At 37.8% G+C, this 27,438-nt stretch overlaps 2 protein-coding genes across 5 annotated transcripts in view; both read left to right on the top strand.

Moving 5' to 3' along the window:
* PGAP1 (post-GPI attachment to proteins inositol deacylase 1) overlaps positions 1-4,741 on the top strand; it is a 45,490-nt gene extending 40,749 nt beyond the window's left edge. Inside the window, exons 29-30 of one of the 2 annotated variants that reach the window (XM_074910771.1) lie at positions 1,973-2,117; positions 4,520-4,741. In XM_074910771.1, coding sequence (XP_074766872.1) covers positions 1,973-2,098 — 126 coding nt within the window. In that variant the 3' untranslated portion in view covers positions 2,099-2,117; positions 4,520-4,741. Of the gene's footprint in view, positions 1-1,972; positions 2,118-3,053; positions 3,170-4,519 lie in introns of those variants that run through there. The other variant, XM_074910770.1, reaches the window with a different exon arrangement.
* Positions 4,742-5,344: 603 nt separating this feature from the next.
* Positions 5,345-26,355, top strand: GTF3C3 (general transcription factor IIIC subunit 3). Of its 3 annotated transcripts, none has more exons than XM_074910484.1 (19): positions 5,345-5,502; positions 6,486-6,588; positions 9,091-9,293; positions 9,727-9,850; positions 10,321-10,512; positions 10,793-10,958; positions 11,988-12,135; positions 13,766-13,838; positions 14,847-14,927; positions 16,009-16,112; positions 16,714-16,885; positions 17,334-17,536; positions 18,143-18,244; positions 19,156-19,291; positions 19,924-20,161; positions 20,527-20,717; positions 21,392-21,516; positions 24,275-24,427; positions 25,370-26,355. In XM_074910484.1, the coding sequence occupies exons 1-19, from the start codon at positions 5,404-5,406 to the stop codon at positions 25,490-25,492; spliced, it is 2,736 nt and encodes a 911-aa protein (XP_074766585.1). In that variant the 5' UTR covers positions 5,345-5,403; the 3' UTR covers positions 25,493-26,355. The 3 variants fall into 3 exon arrangements, with proteins under 3 accessions (XP_074766585.1, XP_074766584.1, XP_074766586.1); XM_074910483.1 differs by having other exon boundaries at positions 14,841-14,927; XM_074910485.1 differs by lacking the exon at positions 14,847-14,927 and having other exon boundaries at positions 5,345-5,512; positions 6,484-6,588.
* The last annotated feature ends 1,083 nt before the right edge of the window (positions 26,356-27,438 follow it).

Genomic DNA, 27,438 nt, shown 5'->3' with positions numbered 1-27,438 from the left:
ATTAAAACGGGGGGGGGGGGGGGGGGGGGGGGGGAAGGATGGAAGAAAACTGCCACTGTTCTGTTGGGAGTTTTTTTAAAACCTAAATAAGGAACTAAAATTTAATCCCAAACTGTAAATCAAGCCTTTTTCCCTTCCTTCCTTTTCTCTAGAGAAACATATTTCTATTTCTGGTTGATTTAGAAGGGAAATTATGCACAAAATTAAGCTAAAAGTATCTACCTAGAAAATCAACAAAGCAAGTTCTCTTACATTGGGACCTGCCTTTTTACAATCTCTTCTGTTGCTACTGCTGTTCTGGTTCTTGATGAGTCTTCTGTCTGGAAGTTGTCTATTAAGAAAAGTAATTGAAGGGTTTGGACGGATTTTTTTTTTTATACGTGTGTGAAATTTTTTTATTGCAAGTCTGTAGAATAATATACAAGCTGGATAAGTTGACTTGTATTTTCATATGTTACTGCAGTTATAAAGATAACACTGCTAGGATTTTGTTACCTGTGTTGCTAATGATGTTTGGATGTTCACAACTTTGCCTGCCTGGAAGGGTAGAGTTAGGTTTTTGTTTTTCTTTCGAGATTTAAACCAAAGAAAGATGTAAAGCTTCCAGTCAGAAATAAAGATCTATAATCCTGACTAGAGATAATGGTCAAAAACTTTAGTTAACATGTCTATTTAGAGATATATTTTATGTGCTACTAACTAAAGTATCACCTAAATAGTGGAGAGAAGAGTATAATGCAATTATAAGCAAAAAATTTGAGCAGCTTTGAGATGAAGAATGCTATGCAATAAGGACAAGGTAAATTAGCATAGAACTTCTTGCAGTCTTTGTCTTAGTTCTAGTCTGACAGGAGGATATTGACTGCCAATAAAATCGGGGTTGGAAAGCAACACTTCCATTAAAATGTTATGATTTTGAATCATGAAACAGACCTTACTTTTCAGTCTCTCTGTCTCCAGTATCAAGAAAATGATCCATATCTCATCTTGCCTGAAAACCATTTAACCAGCTGTAATTATCTGTTAGGGACCATTCTGGAGATATAGCTAATTACTTTTAATTAAAAGTAATATTTTGATACAGCTCTGCTATCTCTGCTGGGAGTTGTTTTAAACTTACTATATGCTTACCACCAATTTTCTGCAATGTGGCTTAGGGAGGAGGAATTTGCACTGCACTGTTCAATCGCAACAGGTCTTAAGAGTATTAAGGATGAAATTCTCAAGAGTCTTTATGTCATGGCTGGAAGTGGAATCATTACTGTATTTTTGAACTCCTGCTAACGTCATTGACACCCACCTACAGTCCACTAGAAATATAAGTGCAGAGATCAGTTTGTTCACAGATTACAAGGAGACTAACCAAGAAGGGGCAAGCCAGAGCCAAATTCACTGGTAAGCTTTATTTTAAAGAACGTGAAAGGGAGAATTATTTCCTTTTTTTTTTTTTTTTTTTCCTTGAATCAAGTTGTGAAATGGGTCTCTAGTATCTTATACCAGGCTGTATTATTATTGCACTTTTTAATATATGTAGTATACTTTCATGGAATTAAAAAAAATTGAGCTATCTGGATCTCGAGCCGTATTTTTGCATTCTTCTTGGAGCACATAAAGATCTAATGCTGTAACTAATCGGCCAGTGAAAATGGCTGTATGTAATAACAAATGTAGATTTACAAATGTAAGTATTTTGTGTTAAATGTCACCCTAGTTCCTCTCAAAAAGAGAATGCAGTGGCTAGAAATATCTTTGGTATAGGAAACGTTTCTTCATAATAATTTGTACTTCCTAGTACATTAGTACTAGGAAAACAAAAAAAAGTTGCTAGCACACAGATGTAATCTGCAGTAGGCAGATTCTCCTTGCCATGGATAAATTATTTTCAGCACTCCACTAGATTGTCATCCTTGCTCTGTGCTACCAGTGACAGCTCTGTAGGACTCAAGGAGTCTGGTTCGTTGTCCTTTTACAGGTAGTCTGTTCATCTCTTCAACATGTGGAAAGTGGTGCTCCTGGGTCTATATACAGTACTGGCTGTGAGAGGATTCGCAAAGGGTGCTCCTTTCCAACCAGAAGAAAAATGGAAACCTCTAGATAACCCTAGAAACAGAGACCTGGTAAGGAAATGCTGCAAGAAAGGTAGCCTAAGTTTTGTGTGGGTTTTGTTTTCCATTGTGAGTATTTTTATCTTCTAAATTTAAAGGTAAGAGGGGCCCATTAAATGTAGTGTTAGTAAGTGCACTCTTTGTATAGTCAATAACCACAACTGGATGAGCATGCTTCAGTCAAGATGCACCCCTTCACTGAAGAGACATTCTCCGTGTGCAGTAGTGCATAAAACTTCCTTCTATCTCCATCCAGCAGCTTTAGTTTTTAAAAATGTATTTTGATTATGCAACCACTTGTTTTATGAAACAGAAAAGGAATTATTATTATGTTTCTTTCAAATGTGTACTGTTGATTGCATGCTGTTTCATCTTCTGGAAGTACAAATAAGTTTTCATCTGACACGTCACGAATAGAGGCTAAAGGTATGAAAGTTAATTACAGCTAAGAAAATATTAAGAGAACATGCAAGATCTTATAAGGAATTTGTGAAGGAAAAAAAAAATTATTTTCTCTAACTGTTTTAAGAAGCATTAAATTTACTTTTAAGGAATCTAAGGGGCCAGTTCAAATCACTTGCCCACTGTTGCTAACTCTTAGAGAACATTTCTCTTTCTTTTAGAGAAATGTGCAACACAACTGTAGTGTTTGCTCTCAGGCAGGGTTTTGCTGTGCCTGTTGTATAAGGGATACAGTTTGAATCCTCTGTGGTTCAGTGGAGAGCGTAGATGATCAGTAACAGTTGGTGGTGTGTCTACTCCACGTAACATGTACAAGCCATGGACAGAGTGGACATGTCTGAATTATACTACCTGTATTGTACTGGTTTATGATCAAAATAGAGGATTTAATCCCACATAGAAACAAATATTGCCTCTACTTTGTGTCAGTAGAAATAATAAAACTCCACTGGGCATGCTCTATTTTCACATATGCAATACGTTCAGTTTTTCAGAACGCTCCAGGCTTATTTTTCGGGCAGGGGTCTTGATCTCAGAAAGTTCCCAGCTACTTTCACTGTGAACAATGAAGGGCCAAGAAGACCTGTCATCTTCTACTCAGATCCAATTGCTTCTGCATTTGCAGATTATGAAGAAAGGAAAAATTCTTTTCCAAATTATTTCAAAGGCTGAAACATGTTCTGACTAAGGTAAAAGAGAATGCCTTCTCCTTTAACGTTACATGTAACCAAGTGAAAGATCTGGATTCAAGTGATTCTCCTTTCTGTTTGAAGTATAAAACCAACTTTTTTTTCTGAATAAATTAGAATTGTAGTACCTTAACTCTTGCCTGAAGTTGGTTTAAAATTGTTGAGGTAGAGATTTATTAGGTATTTATTACTTCAGTAAAATAACACATGATGCTTGTGCAGATCAATATAGACTGTACTTCTTTTTTTTTTCTTCTTCCCATTTTCATGCAGAAGAGAATTCCGAAAATGTACAGATAATAGAGAATGCAGATTTCATTTAAATAATTGATATGAGTGAAATGATAAATTGAGACTAATGGTTTTCTGTGGTGTGTGTATATTAAGAAATTTAGACATAAGTTATTGCACTAACCAAGCATACATTATCTTTTACATCTTTGTCTATTCATGCTCTTATCCTTATTCCTACTGCTAAAATTGAAGGTTGATAAAAGGATTGCAAATTTATTCATATCTCTCTGTAAATATGGAATAAAATTTCAGTGGGTCAAACTTGCATTATTAATAAATCCAGCTTCAATTTACCCCAGGTACTTCTCAGCTATTTTATCTATGGATAACCATACTCCATAAAAAATAATATATCTCATTTTGAGAGTCAGTGAATATTGGCAATTCTGAGAAAAGGTAAATAATTGTTTTCTCCCATTTTACAAAGAGTTGAAGATTTCAGTAAGATTTGTAAGATTCAGTAAGTACTTTGGTGATTTACTCCATATCTTTGTAATCGGTATTCATGTTAGGATTTCTAGCTCTGTCCTACTCTCTGCCTGCTTAACCACAGATTTCTGTAATCAAAAGCACAGCTCCACTCTTCTTATTATCATGAATCATAATGAAGACTGCACTCAAATTTTAATGCTAAATTCTCTTTTTACCAAATTTTTGTGTCAGGAAAAAAAAAAAAAAAGCATCACAGAACAGCTGTTGTGCATGACAAAAAGCTGCTTCGGAAGAGATGCTGTAGCTCTGCTGTAAGTTACCGCAGCAGTGAGAAAATGACTGGTGGAAGTAATTTGCTCTGCATAATTCAGGATGATCATGGTAGTTCTTTTCAGTGTCCAGAACTGGTTTTGGGAAGTAGAGGTCTGCTGAGCTCATTTGGGGTATTTCAGCCAGTGTTACCACATCTTGGCTTAGTTCATACCCTGGTTGCATATACATATTTGTCTCATCTTTTTTTTTCTTTCTCTTTTTCAGGTATTAACTTTTGAACTTCATGTGAGGTGGTAATCTTTACAGCAAAGTATTACGGCTTTGACCTTTTTAACTGTTACCTGATAATTTAAAATTTTCCTCACAGTTTTCACCTATGGCATCTGCTATCATGCTGTAATTAGCACATTTGCTATTGACAAATGTGTGATATTTGGTTACTACAGTTTGCCTAGCCGAATTGTGTTTGTTTAAACATGAATAAATGTGGAGTGCAACAGTGCTTTTAACTACCCCAAGCGTCTTTTGTTCGAAACTGGTAAATAAAGGTTACCTTTCAATTTATTAAAACTAGTTATCACAAGGTATTTTGCAGCAATTTTTCAGGTACTCTTACCAGAAGCCTTCTAGCTGCTTGGGAGAGTGAAGCTCATGGGGCAGTTCCAGCCCCAGGGCCTGCTGCCTGCTTGTACCCCCCCACACACACCGCCCCATTTCTGACCGTGCTCTAGTCAGCGAGGCATCTGCACGACGGCTCTATACGTATATGAAGTTACGAAACGCTTCCCCTGGAAAAATCACACCCATTCCTGGGGAAATAAGAGAATCTAACACCTGCAGTGAGGCCGGGAACAGAGGCGCTTTCCTCACGCCTCCTGCTTTTCCGCCGCTGGCTCCCGCGAGGCAGCCAGCAGCGCCCACGGCCGCGGCCCGCCGCAGCCCCCCGGGCCCGGGAGTTCCTGCGGCCCGCAGCCCTCGGCTGCCCGCTCCCAGGGCCGCCGCTTCCCCGGGCCGCGCCGCGGCGGGCGGAACGCGTGCGTGAGGGCGCGGGGCGGGGCGGGCGACATAACGGGAGGGACCCGCGTCCCGTCCTGAACAAGGTTCCCCGGCGGCGGCGGCTGCTCCCGCTCCTGGGTGGCGCCGGCGCGATGTCGGGCTTCAGCCCGGAGCTGATCGATTACCTGGAGGGGAAGATCTCCTTCGAGGAGTTCGAGCGGCGGCGAGAGGAGCGCAAGAGCCGCGAGAAGGTGAGTCTGCCCGGCCCGACAGACCCCCGGCCCGGCCGGTCCCTCTGTGACGGCACCTGCCCGGGCGCGGCCCACTGCGGGAGCAGCGAGGCCTCCTCTTGTCGGGGGGGGCTTATGTTAAGTGCTGCTGTGCCCAGCTGCTGACTGTGTCTGTGCGAAAAGGGTAAGAAACTAACTGCAATTTGTAAGGGTCATTAGGTGCTGGTAGAGCAAGGTGTTCAGGGCAGCGTAGACCTTTCAGAAGTGCAGAATGCAGCATTTTGGTTCACGGCGGTGTGTCTTGTTTCCCTGGACTTGGCAAAAGCTAGTGGCAGTTGCCTTCAGGCACCGTAATTCATTTTAAGATGGAGCAATGAGTAGAAGCAGGTTTTGATATACAATCACCCAGTGTATACTGCTACTGCTCCCTCACCATCTTCTGTCTGAGATCAGTTTTATGAGAGATTGCTTGACTGGAGCGTCTTACTTAACTTTAACTTTGTCATCTTTATGTCAAAATGCAATTGAGCTTCTGTATTTCCTGGTCTTTAGAGAGCAAATTTAGTAGAACTCATCTGTCATGGAAGGACAAGTGATATCCTAGGGCAACCTTCTTACCAGATTAACAAGTGTTATTTTGCTATTTCATTTGGTGTTCAAAAAAGTAGGCTTCTAAAAGGATTTGTCACACATTTGTAACTTTTTTTAATAGTCAACCGTGTCATCTTGCCTTACTGTAATGCCAAATAAGGAACAGACTAGTCTCTTCAGTCAACAGTAATGTGAACAGTCACCATCTGAGTCACCTCACATTGATAAGAATATAAATGTCTTGAAAGCAAGAAATGCTGGGGTTTGTTCGTTTGATATAGCGTTTATTCTACCTGTTTCACTAGCAGTGCAAAAGCTGGAAACCAGTGGTCTAAATTATAATTGTCAATATTAGGGAAAATAGGAATGAGTCATGTTGTAAAGCTGATAACTAATATTGTTGGTGTGCGTAGGATGGCGAAAATGCGTCTGCTGAGGAAAATGCTGAGGATATAGAGGCTCCGTCTTCATCCAGAAAAGCATCTGGCAAATCCCAAAGTCAGGATGAAACTGATGGTAAATGTTAATGTCATAATTTCGGTGACAAATGTATTTAAGAGGTCACTGACAGCATTTGCTCTCTGATAGCTGACTTTTTATAAATATGTGACTGATTCTTTTGAACCTGTGGGTATTGAAGCACATTGTTAGAATGTATATCTTTGTAGAATGTTCCAAGTTGTAGCCAGGGTTTTAACTTTGTTCAGTGTTTTTAAGGGGCTGGATCTGGCCAATTTGACATCATTTTCTGGAAAACCCTCCATTTTTCCCTCCTGGCTTCTTAACCACATGGTCTTAATTATTTACTCTTTCTAAAGTTACAAATAATTCAAAGTTTTTAACTTACGTCAAGAAGTCTTATTTCTGTTTTGGTTTGGCTTTTTTGCTCTTCATCTCTTTGTTTGTCTTTTGCTGAGACTTGAATGTTTCAGGATATTTGATTCTACTGTGTGAGTGTTGCTTTCTTCCGTTGTCATCCAAAGGGAAATATAAGAGCTAAAAAGAGGAGGTTTCTTCTCTTTCTTTGTGTTTTTTCTCATGCTTAGTTATCCTTTGGTCTGTTTAGAGTGCCTACATTTATTTCTCTCCTTATTTTCTGCTGGATATTCCTAGCCACAGATTCCCTGGCTGGCTTGCTTTGTGCAGTTACTGGGATGCTAGTGTTTCCTTAGGTGCCTTAGCAAAATAAGTTGAACTTCCTTGGTGTTCCTACATAGTGAAAGGATGTGCAGGAAGTGGTAGGAGCAGCACTTCTCTCTTTAGTTTGTACCGGTACTTGTTGATCCTGTGCCTCAGGTTCTGGATTTGAGTTTGGGATTTAGAGTGCTGCAGTCTGTTTCAGACACCTTCTCTTCAGAAGCTGTCCTCCATGTACCAGTCAGGGCATATTCTTGTGGGATCACCAATGCTGTGAGATGGTGAAGTGCGATTTTTGATCCCTTTCTGTTGGTTCTTAGACTCCTATTGCTACTTTCACTGCAAATTCTCATAATTGTGGTTTGTTTTTTTTTTTCTTTCCTTAAATTTCAAAAATAGGCCTTAAATTCTCTCATGTGTGTGGAATCGATGTGGTGCCCCAGTCAGTAAGTGCCTTGATTTTGAAAGTACATCCAGACCTCATCCTAGAAAGACAGAAAATGAACACTGGAAGTGTGGCTGGAGCCAGATATCTGTGGTTCCTTATTGATGCCTTCTTTCTGTGGTTATTTATTGACCCCTTCTTCTTGCTGATGTCTTTGAAATACTTCCAAGCTGTTCTTTTCTGCTCTGTATTCCATCCAGTCTGTTACATGGTTTTTCATGCACATCATCTTGATCTAAGAAAAAACATATCCTGATAGATTTGTGTGAGAATGTTACTTCTGCTCTTACTCCAGAGTACACAGAAGCCTTAAGAGCAGTCAGAATCAAGGAATCACGATAATATTTATCAGTATTTGAAGAGTTGCTATTAGAATCAGGCTATTCAGAAGAAAAATGTTAGAAGTGGTCATTGTTAAAATTGCTTTTTATACACAAATCTTTAGAGCTAATCTGCTACAATCTTCAGATGATTCTTGCAGCCAAGACTGAAATAAAAGGGAAATTAAATTAATAATTTTATTTTTTAGATGGGGGAGAAGAAGAGTCTTGATTTTTAGGTGCTTAATATCCAAGTCAGAAAAAAAAAAAAAAAACAAAAAAGCAACCATAAACTGAGGTGTAGTACCCAGTTCCCTCTTGTATATGGGCAATGCAGGACAGATTTATTTTCCAGTCCTAACTTGATACTGTGGTTATTCTTTTATCAAATATTCAGTTGTCAAATCTGTAACCTTTGTACACTACATATTTTGAATTTTTGCATAGATACAGACTTGTAGGCAGTTATAACCCTAGGTTAACTTAGTAATGAAAAGTTGTAATTAAAAAAACGTGAAAACTTTTAGAATTATATGCTTTAAGCATATTTATTTTCGATATATAGCATCATTTATTTTAAAGAATTTTGTTATTTCTTTTTCTGGAGAAATGTGAATATTGCATTTACACATGTTAAAAGGTACTTATTGTCATGAATAGAATGGTTACAAGATCTTGATTTAAATTACTTCTAAAAATTGTTTGCTGCATTATTGTTTAGTATAATTGCTCACTTAGCCTCTTCAGCTGAAAAGATTTATTCCATCCAACCAGTTCAGTGCTTGAAAATTGCTTAATATGCTTCTCTGGTATGGATTGAGAAAAATGTTGAATAAACTGTTGCTTTGTTCTGTGCGTTCCTCCATGCTTTCATTTCAAATATCCAAAAAATGTTAGAGGCTGAGGTATACTAAGCATTGGTGATGAGTAATGCAGTTTTAAAACCAAAGAGGTTGTTAATAGTTTTTCTGCATTTCTGCAGGCCTTTTTCTTGTAGAATAGCTGTTTCAAGAGGGCTACTAATTATGAAGAATTCAGTTTTCTCTGCACTTGTCTGGATAAACAGCGTGTACTCTTGATTATATCATAAACCTTTTCTGCTTCTTTCTCAACCAGGAGAAACTTCAGAAGGCATCAGTAAATCTGTTCATCGGGTCTTTGCATCCATGCTTGGGGAAAATGAAGAGGAGGAGGAGGAGGAGGATGAAGAGGAAGAAGAAGAAGAAGAAGAGGAAGAAGAAACTACTGAGCAACCCACAGCTGGAGATGTTTTTGTGTTGGAGATGGTACTTAATCGAGAGACCAAGAAAATGATGAAAGCAAGTATTTAAACTTTCGTATATCTTCCCTGTATCTCCTGAAGCATTGTGCATAAATGCCAATTTGTGTGATTCTTAGCTACTTGCTGAGAAACTTCTCTGAAAATAATTCTGTGTAGGATACTTCTGCTTATGTTAGTGTTGCCTGTTTTGTGTTTTGTTTTTTTTTTTTTTTAAATTACCATAGATTACTGTTTGAAAACTTTCAAAAATAACGAAGTGAGCTTTTCCAGTGTCTGGATTGTGTTTGTATTGGCTATCAGAGTTACTCTGTCAGTTATCAAAATTAGCAAATACTTTGGTCAGTCATTTTAATATCGCTGCTACTTAAATAACTTGTTATTAGGTTGCGTTAAGCAGAAGTGTGACTGGTGTCTCCTGAATTTGGGCACAACTGAATCTTCAGTAGAAATAATATCCCATTTCCATTTAGGAGAAAAGACCTCGCAGCAAACTTCCTCGTGCCTTGAGGGGTCTGATGGGAGAGGCCAATATCAGATTTGCTCGAGGAGAACGTGAGGAGGCTATTCTAATGTGCATGGAAATCATTCGACAGGGTATGTTAGAATGGTAAAACTTTTTGGCTTTGAAGTTGGGTGCCATGTGCATCAGGAAATTTCAGTGTGCCTTCACTGATGATGAAAAGACTCAGTACAAGGAAAGTAACTGTATAACTGGTGTGGAATTAAGAATATGTAGTGCATTTCCTTTATTGTTTTGCTTATGAAAAGAAACTAACACCCTAGCCTTTGTTTAGTTTTACACAGTTTGCTTTTACTGTCTTTGTAGAACCAAGGTATAAATATCAGCCTGACTTACAATGTACAAAAATGTTATAAGTGGTTGTTGTTAGATTCAGTCAGGCTGTTTAATAATTTTTAAAAAGGAATTGGAAGCTTGTCTGCAAGTTTTTTCTGAATTTAAACAGAGCAATGTTGCTGTTTCATACATTATCTGTTGCTTGCAGGAAGGCAAGTTACTTGTTTTAAAACAGTAGTTCTTAATCATTCTTTTTGTATTTTCACAGCTCCTCTTGCTCATGAGCCGTTTTCCACTCTTGCCATGATCTATGAAGACCAGGGTGACATGGAAAAGTCATTACAGTTTGAACTGATTGCAGCTCACTTAAATCCTAGTGATACTGAGGAATGGGTTAGACTAGCAGAAATGTCACTGGAACAGGACAACATTAAACAGGCTGTTTTTTGCTACACAAAAGGTACCGTAGCAACCATTGTAGTAGTTTAAAAGAAATGTTAGATGCGAATGGCAATAATTTTGTTTTCTTATGATTTCTGATTTGGTTTGCTGCAGTTTGCTCAGATTCTGGTACCTTTGTCTGCACGTTGGTAAAAGATGAATGAATCTTTAATATAGGCTATCCCTCTCTTACAAAAACCTTGTGCGTGTCCGTTAACATTCACCTAGTCGGGGAAATGAATGTGAAATCCATTGTTGCCTTTTCCTAAACTAGGTTACTAATACGCTTTTTCTTGTAGCTCTGAAATATGACCCAACCAATGTGCGTTATCTGTGGGAGAGATCAAGCCTGTATGAACAGCTGGGGGAACACAAGATGGCAATGGATGGCTACAGACGTATTTTGAATCTCCTGTCTCCCTCTGATGGAGAGCGCTTTATGCAGTTGGCTAGAGACATGGCAAAGTAAGTTGGATTTTAAAATACTGTGATTTTGTTTTCCAGGGTTTCTCAAAAGCTGGTATTTTTAAGCTCTGCAGCTGGTTCAAGCTGGGTATGTAGATTAAATCAAGGAATGCTGGTGTTTTGGCTGGGTGTGACCCCCACACAGGCATTCATTCCCCAACTGTTATGATGTTTCCAAAGCCTGACATGCGGGAGTTACTCCACGTAGGATCAGTCACCATCTTAGCTGTGAGACAGTAAAGTGCAAATACTGATTACTGAGAAAATGCCAAGAGTAGGCAATTATATACAAATGCAGTACATTTTAAATCTATATAATATCACTAGAAACCTGGAAACTTATTGCCAGAAAATCTGAATGAAACAGTGTTCAATCTGAAATACATACCATCTGCAACAACATATAGTTTATATGTAATTTTTGATTAATTTCTGGAGCAAGTAGAAATCTGACTCGTCCCCTTTTCTGCTAATGAGAGCAGACCAAATCATAGAAGCTTGCCTAAGACAGAGAAGGCTTGTAATTAAAGTGTGTAGCTCTCTTACCATAATTTTTATGAAGTTGTTTAACTACTATATATCTCAGCTTTCTCATACATAACTTGTAGAAAGCTGTTATTGGCCTGTTTCAAAACAGTGTAAGTCTTTTGATCTTCGTGGTTGTAAAATGCACCAAAAAAACCCCAAGAACATGAATTGTAACAGTATTATTATTGAAGGTTTTTCTGAAATGAGGTCAATGTGATACATTACTGATACCTGCCTCAAGTTACAGGATATTGTGATGAAAAACTCCAGTAATGTCCTAACATGATGGGGATGAAAAAAATTGTAATTATTTAAAATGCATAACTATCAACACTTGTAAGGAAAGAAAAAACACCCCCTTTCTCACTGTCTTTTGTAACTTAAACTCTTGCTAATGAAAATATTTGCTAATAGGCAAAAATAAAAGAAATAGAAAATCCTTTTGCTAGTGTTCAAAGTATTTATCTCAAATACTTAGTATCTCATATCTGTGTTTTATAGGAGTTACTATGAAGCCAATGATGTGACCTCTGCTATTGAGATAATAGAAGAAGCCTTTGCTAAACACCAGAGCCTTGTCTCTATGGAAGATGTTAACATTGCAGCTGAACTATATATTTCTTCCAAACAGTATGACAAAGCACTGGCGGTATGGAGAATTAAATTCATTTCTGTATCATGTTCAGCACCTTTTTGCCAGTCAGGATGGACAGTTGGTATTCCTGTAGTGCTTAAATATGGTCATGTTTCTATAGTGGTAGAACTGATCAGTTACAGATTGCTTGCTGTTACTTCTGTAGTAATTAGCATTGTAGTTAATGGCTTGATTTAATAAGTTAGATTTGTATGCTGTTCTGGGTTTAAAATTTTGCGATCCTCCTTCTCTACATGCCATAATCTTAATAGAGACCTATGAGCAGGTTTTGTGAGTATTGCCAGCAGAGGGCATTCTCTGAGTTGAAGGTTAAAAGGGTGCCACTGAATGGTCTAATGGTTCAAATGCAGACCTTGATGCTTTATCATTTATGCATTAAGCATCAAGCATACATTCCAGAAAGACAATATATCTTGATTCTAAGGCATCAGGAACTGGAGAAGATCACTTATACATTCCCACTTTGTTCTAGCTGTTCTTAAGCCTCACTTTTGAGGCATGTTTCCAAGTTTATTTGGTCTGGTTTTGAGAGGGAAGACTTTAGTATCTGGCCATTGTTATACTTTCTGAGATAGATTGAAGAGACTCTATTAGTTGTGACTTTCTCCTTGTGAACATTCTTATTTGCTGTTATTAAATTACCTCCTTTTTTTTTTTTTTTTTAAATATAGCTCACTGTCTGTCAGTGCAAAGCGTCATGAGCCTGTAAACGTTTCCTCTGACCCTTCTCTGTACTTCTTCCCATTTAAAAAATCAGTCAATTTTATGTACACAGTATTTAGCTCCGTATTTATTAATACAGTACTCGGGCATAGAACTGTTCCCCTGTTTCTTCTTGATGGTTCTCCTTGGGTCTATTCCTGTGATGGTCTTTCTTGTTCCTGGGTAGCTGGTAAACTGAGCCTTTAAAAAATAACTATCTTGATACAGTCATCTGGTATGCTCCTCCAAGGGCCATGTACTCCGTGTTTATCACTCATTTCATTAATAAAATACCAAACTGCACTGGGTCTTAGACCAATGGTCCTTTACACTTGTGCAGTTCCCCCCTCACAGCTCCCCATTGGCCAGTGAATGTCTTGAATTGTCTGTCTTTGGTTGCTAATTTTTTTAATTAGTTGTTCTATTGAATTACAGTAGTTTCACACTAGGCATGGTGTGTATGACCAGGGCTGTTGTAAAATGTCTGTATGTAGCTGTGAATTTTATTTAATTATTTATTTTAACTGAGACAAACCATATGGTTTCCTTGCAATTCTGAGAAATTCTTGGAGCACTTTGGAAAGATCTGTGGAGAGCTTAGCTGTTTACCTAGTAGTTTGCTTTCTTTTTCAGTCTTCCAAAAGGCATTAAAAGAAGCTATAAAGGTTAAAACCTTTCCTAGATGTGATAGTAACTGTTGTATTTTCTAAAGACATGCTGATTGGATTATCTTAGATCATCCAGAAATAGTGACAAAGACATAAATTGATCAAACTCAATATTAGTCAACTAACCCCATGTGAAATGAATGCAGCTTTTGTTCTGATAACTTTTGTGATGTCTAAAACAACTACCGTGCAAGCTCGTTACTCCATATATTCTCTAAATTTTTGAAACAACCTGAGTTACTTGTCTGTTTTAGGTTATTACAGATTTTGCAGGAATTGTACTTGAAAAGAAAGTATCAGAAAAAAGTCCAACCGAGGATAAAAAAGGTAAGTAGCTAACAAGTGGTAAATGTGACCCTGCTGTTCATCTAATATGACATCTTTCTTTCTGTTACCTTTTCAGCTCATGGGCATATTTTCATGCATGTTGACAGGCTTTTTTCTTTGGAAAATTCTCTGTGTTTTTAATGAGTTACATGGCCTGACCTCAGCTTTCTATAAGGAGTTACTCTGATGTCCAATTAGCCCTGCTGACTCATTAAGGACAAGGACTGCTCTCCAGGCAACTGGAGCCCTTTTAAAGTTCTGAACATTCCTCTGAGAGACCAGTTATTTCTGCCAGTTAAATAGCTTCTGAAAAAAAATTAGATAAGCTTAGCAGCATCTATACTCAAGTATCTCAACCTTTGTCCTGAGACTAATAGTCTTCATAAACTCTACTTCTGTTATTAAACATTTAAATGTTTTGGTGTATACAGATCTAGGGATATTAGCTTGTAATTGAATAAAGTAGGTTGCCTTTGAGAAACCTGCTTTGTGAAAGTCATTGCTTAAGTCTGAAGATGTTTGTTTGGGCTGTAGAATGGTCACAGCATGCCAACTCCATAAGCAGACAGTCTGTTCTCTGATTAAACTGGTTGGTTGTTTCAGCAATCCGGTTCAAACCCAATGTAGGTATAAGATATTTCTGTTGGCTTTTTGCTTTAATGGACCAGGTAAAAATAAGTTGATCAGTGAAGAACTGGCCTGGTAGAGGCTTTTAATAGATAATTTATAAGAAGCAAAACTAGCAAAACGAGTCTAGGAATTATAACACGGTGTTGCCAAGTTACCCGGGGTGTGCAGTTTCTTAAGACCTAAACTACTTAAGAGCTTGGTTCCCCACCATCTGTTGCTTTATACGTTTTTAACTGCTTCTTGCTCTGCTGTCCTTCAAAAAAAAAAAAGTCCACTTGTCAGAGTAAGCTACCAATTGATCATGGATTCAAAAGCAAGTAACTTTTGTCTTAGCTGGTGTTACTAGAGTACTCTGCTCATATTTTTAAAAAGATACAGGGGCAGCGGTGGAAACTCAGGAAAGCCAGGAGGCAGTGACTGATGACCAAAGTAATCCAGTTGCTGAATCCAGTGCTGCACGTAAGTAATTTAATTTTTAAATTTTGTGCAAGTCTATGAACTGATCATATGCTCAGGAAACAGGTCGCAATCATATAAAAATAGGGAAAGGTTTCTAACAGCAGAGAAATAAGGCTTCATCCAGAAATCATTTCTTGTATACAGTCTTCCGTACTCAAAACTTCATTCTAAGCCAGCCAACCACCAAAGCCAAAAGCATTCTCCCAGGGCTTACCTACTTTGAAAATAAATTTTTTAATTTTGTAAGAATTTATCAGTAGGTGAATATTTACTCTGATGCTGGCTATTAAGGTGTTCAGAGAATGATGAACTAATCTGCATGTTGTGATTTGCAGTAGTTGGATGTGGATGTAGAATGTAATAAGGAAGCCTTATGTTGGAAATCACAGTTTTCTCAGGTTATAGCAATCACCCTTTGAATGCCTGATGTAAGAATTAAAGTGAATGAGAACTTAAACAGGGTAGTTAAGAAATTGTCATGACTGCATGTGACGAAATATGATAGTGGAGTTTTACTGTGGGACCTTTAGTTTGCAAGTATTGTCATGGGTAGCTGCTTTGTCTTGTGTTTGCATTCTCATCAGATTGCATTCTGTCTGCATGTTGTGTAAAGTTCTGTAGTTAACTGTGTCTGACAATGTATACAGCTAGATCCCTGGTACACAGGACTTAGCTTAATAACAACAAATACCTTATTACAGGGTATTTCTTTCAAAAGGCAAGAACAGGGTACAGGTGCATAAATTGCTAAAGGAAAGCTTTCTGAAGCAAACACATCTTAAGAAGGTGAAGGCTCTAAGCACATCCCATGGGATCCTGCTGTTGAAATCAGTGCAGACTGACAGCCCTTGATACTTCACATGAAATTATTAGGATCAGAGACGGTGGGAAGAAGTTGTTCCAACTATCAGGAAAGATATAAAAGAAGGGGAGAGGCCAGGCCTACACCAGCATTAGCTAGAGTCAATGAGAATATATTTTCTTCAGTGGAGCTGAACATGGGGCTTGGAGGGGATGTGGAGCTTGTGAAGTGCTTGTTAAAGCCTATGGGTTCAGAAATAAATTCTTGGTCTTCTCACAGCTGTGGAGAAGGTCAGCTGCTGCATACCTGAGGGTGTTCCCATAGACATCACGGTCAAGCTGATGGTGTGTTTGGTTCACCTGAACATCCTAGAGCCGCTCAATGTAAGTAGAAACCAGCTCAGAAGTTGGGGGACGTTCTAATAAATTACCAAAGCAAGTAATTATTCCTGTCTTCCTATGACTGAGATAGTTGAGAGAGCCATGGAGATGCTTTTTACTTCCCTCACACTCCAAGAGAGAAACCTAGCAGACTTGCAATAGCAGAAATACTGTTTCTGAACTTACAAATGATGCCTCATGTGGAAGTATTACTAAAGCAGGGTAAATCACAGCCTGTGTGCTATGACAGGCCTGGGATCGCATTGCAAAGTTGTTGAACACTAAGGAACACTGCTTTGTTTTGTTTTGAAGCCCTACGAAATCTTTCTTAAAGAGCACTTCGCACTGATGGGTGCTTTCACCCACTGGATGTGAAATGTATGGATGTGAAATGTCTAGAATAGTACAGTGTGGCTTTTTCAGGAATTCTGAAATTCAGATCTTTATTTTTCACTTTTAAACTAACATTTCAATAACGGAAGTGTAGTTGAATGCAAATAGAATAAAAATCTTCACCTAAAAATGTGAGCTTCCAATAACAATACCTTAAAGAAATGTTCTCATTGGCTATGTGCTTTTAGCTTTTTGTGTGGGTTTTTTAAAGCCTCTTTTGACAACTCTGGTGGAACAAAATCCAGAAGAAATGGGTGACTTGTATCTGGACGTCGCAGAGGCATTTCTGGATGTTGGAGAATACAACTCAGCACTGCCTCTCTTGAGTTCTCTTGTCTGTTCAGAACGATACAACTTGGCTGTTGTCTGGCTTCGGCATGCGGGTGAGAAGAAGCAGGACTCCTGAACACGTGGTACTGAGAGATGATAATACAATGCTGAGCATTTCCAGGCACCTTTATCTAGGATCACAGGAATTTTAGATTCATATGTTGAATGATAATTGGTACTTGCAAAACTATAATTGGAGTTTATTATGACAACCCTGTCATGGAGTGTTTTCTTGTTCTTCATATAGATTGAAATTTACTTCAGCTAAAAATACTTTATTTTCATGTAAGTGAAAAAGCATCTATTCTGCATTCCATCCTGTGTCAATTTATGATGCTTTAAGTGGAACTGTGGATGTATCTGTACATATATCTGAATATTTTCACCTTAATAATACATGTTTTGGATGCTTTTAACTGAAAAGTATCTGAAAAGTATGTTAACTGTTTTGCAAATCTTCTTCTTCTGCCATGTAAGTGTATTGTGTTATGTTGTTTCTAGAGTGCTTGAAGGCTTTGGGACACATGGAGCGTGCCGCAGAGAGCTATGCCAAAGTTGTTGATCTTGCTCCATTGCATCTGGATGCAAGAATCTCACTTTCAACACTTCAGCAGCAGCTGGGCCGACCTGAAAAAGCTCTGGAGGCTCTGGAACCAATGTATGATCCGGATACACTAGCTCAGGATGCTAATGCTGCCCAGCAGGTGAGTAAAGTGTTCGCTGCCTCCAGTGTAGGATGGATTGTACTCAGCTGTGATAGCAGTCAAAGATGTCAAGTATATAGGACCAGGGATTGAGACTTGCTTATGTACAGCATGGTGAGCCTTCAGAGCACAGCGAGTGATTCGTTACAGAGTATCAGGGATGAGTCCTCATGGCTCTTTCTCCCTGACCATTTTATCAGTATTTCCCCACCTGATTACTTCTGTGTGATGTACAAGCTCTTGGCCACTGAGAACCAGTCTTGATGCCAGTCACTGCATCAAGTTGATCAGCAGTTGCTACTTACGAGCTACATGGTTTGGCCTCTATTGATTGTGACTGATGGCGTAGAGAAGGTTCTGTATCCCCTTTCCAGCAGCACCTTCAGTATAGGTAAGAGTTGTGCTGAATTTCTCTGAAATTGGAGAATTTGAAACAGTAAATATTGCAGGGCAATTTAGGGAGATCTTTAATTCTGCTGCTAAGATTCTTAGAGCTTTCTAGAAGCTTTTACAAGCCTATTAGTACTGTATTGAGTCAAAATTGTTTTGTTTTAGAAAATCAGTCTCTCTACAAGAGGTTGAATAATCATGTTCAATATTATCTAGGAATTAAAGCTACTCCTCCATCGTTCGACACTGTTGTATTCCCAAGGCAAAATGTACGGTTACATAGACACTTTACTGACAATGCTGGCAATGCTGTTGAAGGTAAGCCAATCTTTCCAGCTACACTTTAAGAAATTGGACAGCTATGAGTTGGGTTAAGAAGCGACAAACTAACGCATGAGGTACGTTAATGGTTTTTATGTGCAACTGCTTTCATAATTTTGCTAGGTAATGATCTTTCAGGGAGCCTATAATACTGAAGTTCCAAGCCTGTAGTGTTCAGAGGACCCCTTGAGTGTATAATTCTTAATACAGTGACTTCAATGCACTGTTTCTCCGTGTACATAGAACACACTGAATACTAAAGCTGCTTCTCACCTTTTTAGCAGTCAGCATAGTGCTTTCCTGAAGTGTTGATAATGACTTCTATTTCAACAGTTTTCTTTTGAATTTCTTAAATTTTTAAAAAATATTTTCATATGATAAATTGACCACAGAAGAATCTGTTTGGCCGGTAAATTCAGTGGTAATGGTTTTGTGTAAGTTGTTTTTTCGTTTGATTTTTAAATAGGGAGTGAAGGAAGGGAATATTTAGACCTCAATTTTATCCATCTGGTCAGAGCCATTACTATTGTATTACACTGGTTGAATAGCTGACTATCCACATATTTCTGAAACTGGTACAGAAAGGCATTGTTCTTGTCATGCCTCTATGAAAAGAGTTTTTGATTTCAATATATACAGGGATGTTCCAATCCCAGGAGAAGCCTTTTAAGCCATTTAAAGAGTTTGTATATTTCTTTTGCATAGCCCAGTTTGTAGTGGAGTACGAGATAATGTAGAGATAGTACTCCTGCTGGGAATGTTTTCTCTCATGATCTTGCTCTGTTGGAGTTTCTAAGTTGCAGTCTGTTTTGACATGCAATGTGAGCAAGATGGATTGGCCATGAAGTTGCCTTTGTCATAGGATGTATTAGCGTAACCTGAAATGCTGCCCTTAAATTTGTTTCTAGGTAGCAATGAGCAGAGCTCAGGTGTGTTTGATATCTAGTTCCAAATCTGGAGAGAGACACCTCTATCTTATTAAGGTGTCAAGGGATAAAATTTCTGACAATGACGACCAAGAGACAGCAAATTGCGATGCGAAAGGTAACAAATGTTTATTAAAAACAAAGCAACGAGATGAACTTAGTTGTGAAAAATGAAATAAACGTTACTATTTTGCATGCTAAACCTATGCAGTTCATGTTAACATTGCTTCATTTCTAGGGCAAAGAAAGCAGCAAAAATGAAGATAATATAACTTAAGGGAACAATTCCCATTCAGAGAAAGCTAGTAAGGTTATAGAATAATTCAGATTGGGAAGGACCCCTAGAGATCATGTGGTCCAACATTCTCCTCAGTGCAAATATAATGCACACAAATCTAGAACACAATAGAAATGCATGCTTTAAAAGTGGTGTGAATTTTTACCTGGTCCAGACTCAGCTGAGCCAGATTACACATTCTCAAGCACCATTTGGTAGATTAGGAAGAGTAACTTTAACGCATTCACATAGTATGTTTACAACTGGAACCATGTGTATTTCTTGACATTTGTTCCCAAGTTTTGACTTTTTTTGCTGGTGTTTTACAAACCTAACTTCAACTGAAAAGAGGAAATATCTTTATTTTACTTGTTAATGCTGAGAATATTTTTGAAAATATGTTTGATGTATGCACCTTTTTTAAGAGTTTAGCTTTCTTAATTTTTTCAATTTACTGACTTCAATATTTTTAGCAATTTTTGCTGTTCTCACGAGTGTTCTGACAAAAGATGACTGGTGGAACCTCCTCCTAAAGGCTATATATTCCTTGTGTGACCTCTCCCGGTACAAGGAGGCAGAGCTACTAGTGGATTCCTCACTGGAATATTATTCGTTTTATGACGATAGACAAAAGCGCAAGGAGCTGGAATACTTTGGGCTCTCTGCTGCAATTCTGGACAAGAACTTCAGAAAAGCGTACAACTATATCAGGTGAGTAGTGAGAAGGTAGAGCAATCTCTTCTGTAACGGCTTCCACTGAGGCTGGAGTCATACTGCTGAAAATACTGTTAAAGAAGGCAGGCTGATGCTTTCCAGCTTTTGCTAAAACAGATAAGGCTATTGAAACTAAAGGAGCTTTCTGATGGCCTCTGATTCAAAAAAATGCACAATGCAGTAGGTTGGTTGATTTGGTCAGAACGACACGTTCTGTCTTTCACTCTCAACTTTGCCTCAGTCACTGACCTGCTCTTTGAGTGTCTCTTCCCTGTTATCTTCCTTAAACTGTTGAGTTTATTGCAGACACAGTATTTACTATATAGTATCTCCTAATTTTTCGTATACTTTTCATTCTACAGAATTATGGTAATGGAAAATGTCAATAAACCTCAGTTATGGAACATCTTCAATCAAGTGACTATGCAGTCTCAGGATGTTCGTCACCATCGCTTTTGTCTCCGCTTAATGCTGAAAAACCCTGATAATCACGCATTGTGTGTCCTAAATGGGCATAATGCGTTTGTATCTGGCAGTTTCAAGCATGCTCTTGGTAATATCATTAATGTTCTAATATTAACAAATATTACAAGTGATTTTTTTTCTGAGAAAGATCTATTAAAGTCATTTTTTTGGTACATCAGAAAATTACAGATAGCTTCACAGTGTTAGTCTGATGCTTTTATTATTTTGTACACAAATCAAAGCATCACTAAAGAGTTTTGCTAATAAAAATTAAGCTGGCACTCTTCAAGTTTAGCACACATTGCAGAAATAACTAACTTGCAAAGATAATTTAAGACTAATGTTAATAAAGAATAAGAAGGACAGAAAAAGACCGTTTTAAACAGCAAATAAAATTGGTTGGATGTTTTAAGCAGACCTTTGAAGTAAACGTGCTGCTTTCAGTCAAGCCCTCCAAATGTCACACTTAAGATGTGTGGCCTCCAGGATATAAATCTCAGCAAGGACCATGTTTGCCTTCTGTGTCTGGTTGTTTTCTGCTGTGTTTTTACGTCACAGTCTGCATTCTTCCTTCAGAGTCCAAGGAGTGCTGAAAATAGGAATTTTTCTTTCAGGTTTTTTCCTGTGTATTTTGATGTAGTCATATTAAACTATTTCTATTCTTAGTTCACAATTCTAATTTGAAGATTTTCTTTTTTTGCCCTTAAATTCTTAAGAAAAGCTTTTGACAACAAACATATCGATTCCATTATTTGCTTTTAGGACAGTATGTGCAAGCTTTTCGTTCAAACCCAGATGAACCTCTGTACAGTCTTTGTATTGGCTTGACTTTCATCCACATGGCTTCTCAGAAATATGTGTTGAAAAGGCATGCTCTTCTAGTACAGGTGAGTTAGTGTGACTATTTTTACCTATAGTGTTTCCTGGCTTTGTATCTTGCAGACTGTTATGGCTACAACATACCCAGTTTAAATAACTTTTCATAATTAATATGGCTTTTCAGGAGAGGGAAGTGGCAAAACATGAACATAGATGAGTATGCTTTTGAACTATGGTTATCCCCATCTGAATCTTCTCTCCTTTTAGTTAAATGTAGCTTGTTCTGCTGTGTGTATACAATGATTACTCATATAGATTTTAGCAGCTGCCAGCTGTTTGTGAAAATATTACAAATTTCAGTCTTGATGGCTGTAGTCTGGATTGTCTTCCAGATTTTTCTTCTCGCCCTGTCTTGCTCAGAAGAAGTGCTGTACAGTAGAATCTAGGCCACATGCCCTTTGTAGATATGTCTCATAACCTGCATAAAAATGTTCAAGCAAACTTTACAAATTTGGTGGGTTTTCTTCCCTGTCTTCCTTCTCTCTTTACCCTTTTAGGTGCCTCTTATAGCTCTCTCTTTGTGAAGATCTTGTGAACTCCAGTTCAGGCTATCCTCAATTTTTCAGCTTCCTTATTTACATTTTTATTTCATCTGCGAGATCTAGTTACAAACCACAGACTGATTATTTCCAAACAGAACCTTGAAAGTAATTTCCTCTACTCTCCATCAAGTATTTTCATTAACTTGAAATGCCTTTTAGTTCCTGTGGCCACTGAGCTCAAAGTCAGCAGAATATGGTGAGGATCCTGAGCTCTCATCACTTCTGAAATTGCCGAAAAACTGTAGCTTCTACTGATTTTGACAAAAGCTATAGGTCCTCAGTTACTCAAAAACAAGACCAGTTATGTCAGTGTCCAACTTAAGACATTTTGAACTTGCAAACTTTGGCCTAATTTTAATGTTTTTATCCACTTCTTTCTGTAATCAGCCTGCCTTTCTTATGTGGGCTGCTGTGTTATCCTTTTATAATGTACTTGAACAGTGTCCTATTTATGTTGGTCTCTGGTGATACTGTTCCATGCTTTCTCTCTTCTCATTTCTTGCTTACTATACTTGGTATTTTTACATCCTCTCCTGCTTCTATTGTTGTTGATTAATAATTCGACCACAGTGACGTACTGGTGACCTAAACTATGATAGATGCTTGTGTCTGAACTTATTCCTCATTTTAAAGGAGGTATCTTCTCTGTTTACCAACATGGTCGCTAGAAAGAATGTTCTCTATTTACAACAGAGTCATCACATTCCAAAGTGGTAACAAAATTAAATTCACGTGAGACGATGAAAAAGTTGTGTGCTCGATTTCTCCCTTCTGAATTCACCTCTTCTTTCTGTCCCTCCTGAGTTTCTCTCAGAGCTCCTTCAGTGTCAAATGAAACACTGCATTTTAATGTAAAATAATACTGTATGCATCTTTGTCTTTTGCTTTGTTCTGTGTGGGAGGTAGCTCTGGTCTAATGCCATTCCTCTTTATAGCATCGTACAAACCTTGAGTCATGAAGAGTCCGTAACACACTAAGCTGGTAGGCAGTGACATCCTACAGATGAGAAACAAATCACTTCTCTCACTTTACAGCATGTCAGTGTATAAACGAGACTGGTTTGTTCCAGCAGTGCCTGGTCACTGTCACTTCATGCATTGCCCTGTGTTACATCTGGGACATCAGCACCCGAATGGGCCTCTAGTCCCTGTGGGGTCCTGCTGCCCTGCCTGAGCCACAGCCTGCCACATAGGGGGAGCGGGTGTTCACACTACAGTTGGCAACACAATTATGGACACCTGCGATTCTGCTAGTCATATAGTTTAAATACATAAGCATCTATTTCAATTTTAAAAGCAAAATAAGAAAGTATAACACAGAGTGCTTCAGCTTTAAATTTGTTAAAGCATAGAACTGGAATTGCTGGGTATGAGTTTTCTTTCGAATTCTGCTGGAAACTTGGCAGTAAAACATCTGCTGGCTTCAAGAAGGGATGTGAACTCCTGCCTCTACTGCTTTAGGGTATATGGATTTTTCATGCTGTTACTCAGTGATGTTTATTTTTGGCCGCTTTATAAAGTGCTATACTGATAATTTCCCTGATAACTAGTATTGGAATAAACATTTATATGGAGCACAAGATCAAGAAAAAAATATGCTTGCATCCCAGAAATAATACTTTGATATGTACTTTATGGAGTTTAGAATTTTGTAGAATTCTGAAAAGCTGTAAAATTAAACCATTTCTTGTTGCTATTCAAGGCAAAGAGTGAAGGAAAGGGAATGAAGGGTTGGGTGTTTTTTTCTCCTTTAAAGAAAAAAAAAGTTGTTGAACATTATCTTTTAAAGATTTTTTTTTTTAAAGAAAAATAAGATCTTGCTGTAGTCCTTTGACTGCATGTCTTTAAAGGTAGTCAGTTTAGTCATTTCTTCCGAACTTGAACCAGTCTTTTCTGTGTGTATATTGCATAAACATATACATACATACTGTATACATATACATTTAGCAAGCTAGTGCCATAAGTCACTATATTAAATAATTGTGTGTTCCATTTATTAAAATATCTGCCCATTTTTATCAATGGCAATGAGACTGACAGAGCACAGTTTTTATGGTCTCAGCAATCAAATGTGAGTGATGTTTTGCCTTCAACTGGCATGTGTTTTTGTGGAGAAGCATAGACCAAAAGTTTAAACAGACACATTGAAACACCTGTTCTCCAGCATATTTTGCTGCCATCTTTTGAAAGGGAAGATTCACTAATGTACATAATATGTGTGCAGGGATTCTCCTTCCTTCACCGGTACTTGGACCTGCGTGGACCATGTCAGGAGTCTTTCTACAACCTTGGTCGTGGCCTTCACCAGCTGGGATTACTGCACCTGGCAATCCACTATTACCAAAAAGTACTTGAACTTCCTCCTCTCGCCTTAGAGGTACTGTATCTTTGTCAGTTACACACAGAGAATAAAGTCAGGTCAGTGTTAATAATTTCTCAACCATCGTTAAAATAGGTACATAAAATCGGTGTAGTTGAGTTTCCTTCAATTTGCATTGTAATTCCTTGTTATTGGAAGCCCAAATCCAGTTGTCACTTGGTGACATGTTCAAGCATGTGTTAATTTTAAAGGTGTATGAATTTTGAAGGATTTACTAATAGGCTGAAGTAGCAGCAAAAATGGTTGCTAAACAACTTTACCTGAATAAATATCTGAACTTTATATATATTACGTGCAATAAATTATATCTGGAAGTGCTATATTCTCACCCATGCTATCAAACAGCATGCAGCAAGATGAACTAGTATTAAGAATGCCTAAATGCACGTGAGCCATAGTTTTACTCTAATTGATCTGTATTAGATCATCGTAATTGAAGTGTCATACATTTACAAGTCTGGTCTGAGAGAAAGTTTTTTGCCTAGCTTTGGCATGGGTAGGTAGAAAAATTACAAGTGTATTTCAAAAATGGTAAGGGTTGGTAAAGTAAGAAACATGGGTGTTAGTGCTGGGAATTCAAAGCAGCAATCTTGTGACCGGGTAAAAGGTACACGCAGGATTCACATCCTGATTGTAGAAACAAATACTTTACAGACAAAACCAAATTAAGATAGTACTTCTCTGTTTCGTGAGGTGGCTATCTAATTTCCAGCTAATGGTTTGAGTAAGTAATTATAAAACTCTTTGGTGTTTAACAACATGTGGAAAGTGATTAAAAGAGGGAGGGCACAAAGAATACTACTTTTTTTGTTTCTATACAGCTGAAAGCCTATATAAACCATGAATATGTGATTTGATTCCACCGTAATTGTTACTCATGTTTCAAGTTTTATACTATTTTTGCATATAGATAACTTTTTTTAATCATTATTTTTACAGGGAATAGAAACTGATCAGACAGACTTGAGAAGAGATACTGCCTTTAACTTGTCGCTTATTTATCAGAGCAGTGGAAATACTAGAATGGCTCAAAAGATGTTGTATACCTACGCAGTTGTATGAGGAGGTTTGTGGCAGGTGGAACTGATACTCTCTGTATTAACTCTTGCATTATGCAGTGCTGGGGAAACTGGTTTTATGTACGACTTTTATGTATGACCGTGTTCTGGGCACAACGCTGACATGCTCAAGTGTGTCTGTTACTAGCTCTTCTTCTTAGATGCATTGCTCTGTAATCTGATGCTCAGTCTTGTATATAGAATCAAACAGTGAAAACTGAAGCCTGGTGTGGTTTGTTAGTTGGGGGGTTTTTTTAGGGAAAATTTACAATGTGCAATATTACAAGGAGTTACCAGGTTGTTCAAGAAGCCATATTTACTGGTGATGAGGGTTTTTTAATGTGCAGCAGTAAATTACTATAATATAGAAGAAATGGCCTCATACTAATCCCTAGAGGATGGAGGACTCAGTATTTCAAGATCTTTGAAGTATTCAGAATTTTCTATGAGTTCATATTCCTGGCAGCTGTTCTATTTGAAGGAAATTGGTTTCTGTTTTACTGAAATCAGTGTGACCTTTGTTGTTCTTCTGAACTTGTTAATAAAAATGCTTAGGATAGTGATAATGTTCACTCATTCTCAGCAATCTTGCTGAATAGCTTACAGAAAAATATAATATAACATCATACAGCTTATTATTTAACATACATCGCAAATAGTCTGGGTTTGTAATTATTTCTGACAGTTGAATGGTAGTGTATGATGGTGCAAGCATGCTGCTTCCAATCCAGCAAGAGAAGCAGGATGCAATGCTTTATCATAAAGGAGTATATAGTTATATGTGTATATAGAAATGGATATGTTGTGCACTACAGCAAAGTAGTAAGGCTGGAAAATATTTTTCAGCAAGGTAGCTTGCTGAATAGAAAACAAAACCATGCTGTTGCCTCCCAAGCACTCTTGTTACTTATGGTATCACAGCTAACTACTGCTATTTGCTTTCAGCCCACTTTTATATGTGTTTGTGTTCTGTAAGCATTTCACATAATTGCAATCAGTGATTAAGAAACAAGTCTGGTGGAATTGCCTAGACTAATTTTAAAGGTAAGAATTTTATCTCAAATCAAACATTAAATTACAATAAATTGCATGTCCACTTCGCCAGAGTTGGGCTGGGCCAATAGTGAGAAGAATATAAAAGTAAGAAGCAAATACCAAGAAAGTCTGACTGACCCACAAGAAGACAGAATGTTTTTCTTGGAAATAGCACTTGGCAGCCACTGACTAAATACAAGTCCCATGCCAAGTTTGCAGAACTATAAATTAAATAACCATAAGCTGCAGAAGAAGGGAGAGGATGACTCCCTTACCTCCATTTTATTTCTCATTCTTTGTGATACCACGTCACTGTTTCTGACAGGGTAGCTGTTTGCTGTGTGAGCTGGAGCTGACTTACAACCTAGGTACAAGCATAGCATTGTTGCATCATCATGGGGTAAAAATTATTCCATCGAAGCTTTCCTTATTCTTTATTGGCCTTTTCACATCGCTGATTTTTTTTCTTCTTGCAGCAAATGACTCCTGTCCCTTCATATGAAAAAAGTTTCTCATGTCTCAGGAAATACAGCCCTCAGCACTGAGCTAATGCTTAGAAAACAGAAGGCAGAAGTCCAGTACACTGATTCCCTTTGCATTATTCTTTTCCAAAACTGTCTAAAATACTCAGTCCTAGTGCTTGTACATTTTTAAAAATAGACTTGACACAGAGAAAGGTTGTGGGTTTTTTAAGAATTGTCTTAAAAATTGACCAACATCAAAGCATTACTATTAATTACTTTATTTCTGATCCTTAATGTTGTTAGAATTCTGAAGCAGTTTAGTTTTTAAACCTAGGAGGTAGAAATCTTTAGCATTCATACAAATAAAAAGGAAAAATACGATCTGAATTCTGATTACTTTTAAAGTGCTTTCTAAATTGTTTTTAAGCACCAAATAACAGAAACTTGCATC

This window comes from Athene noctua, chromosome 7 (assembly GCF_965140245.1).
Source record: "Athene noctua chromosome 7, bAthNoc1.hap1.1, whole genome shotgun sequence".
NCBI classification, from domain to species: domain Eukaryota; kingdom Metazoa; phylum Chordata; class Aves; order Strigiformes; family Strigidae; genus Athene; species Athene noctua.
This window is presented reverse-complemented; position numbering and strand designations above follow the sequence as displayed.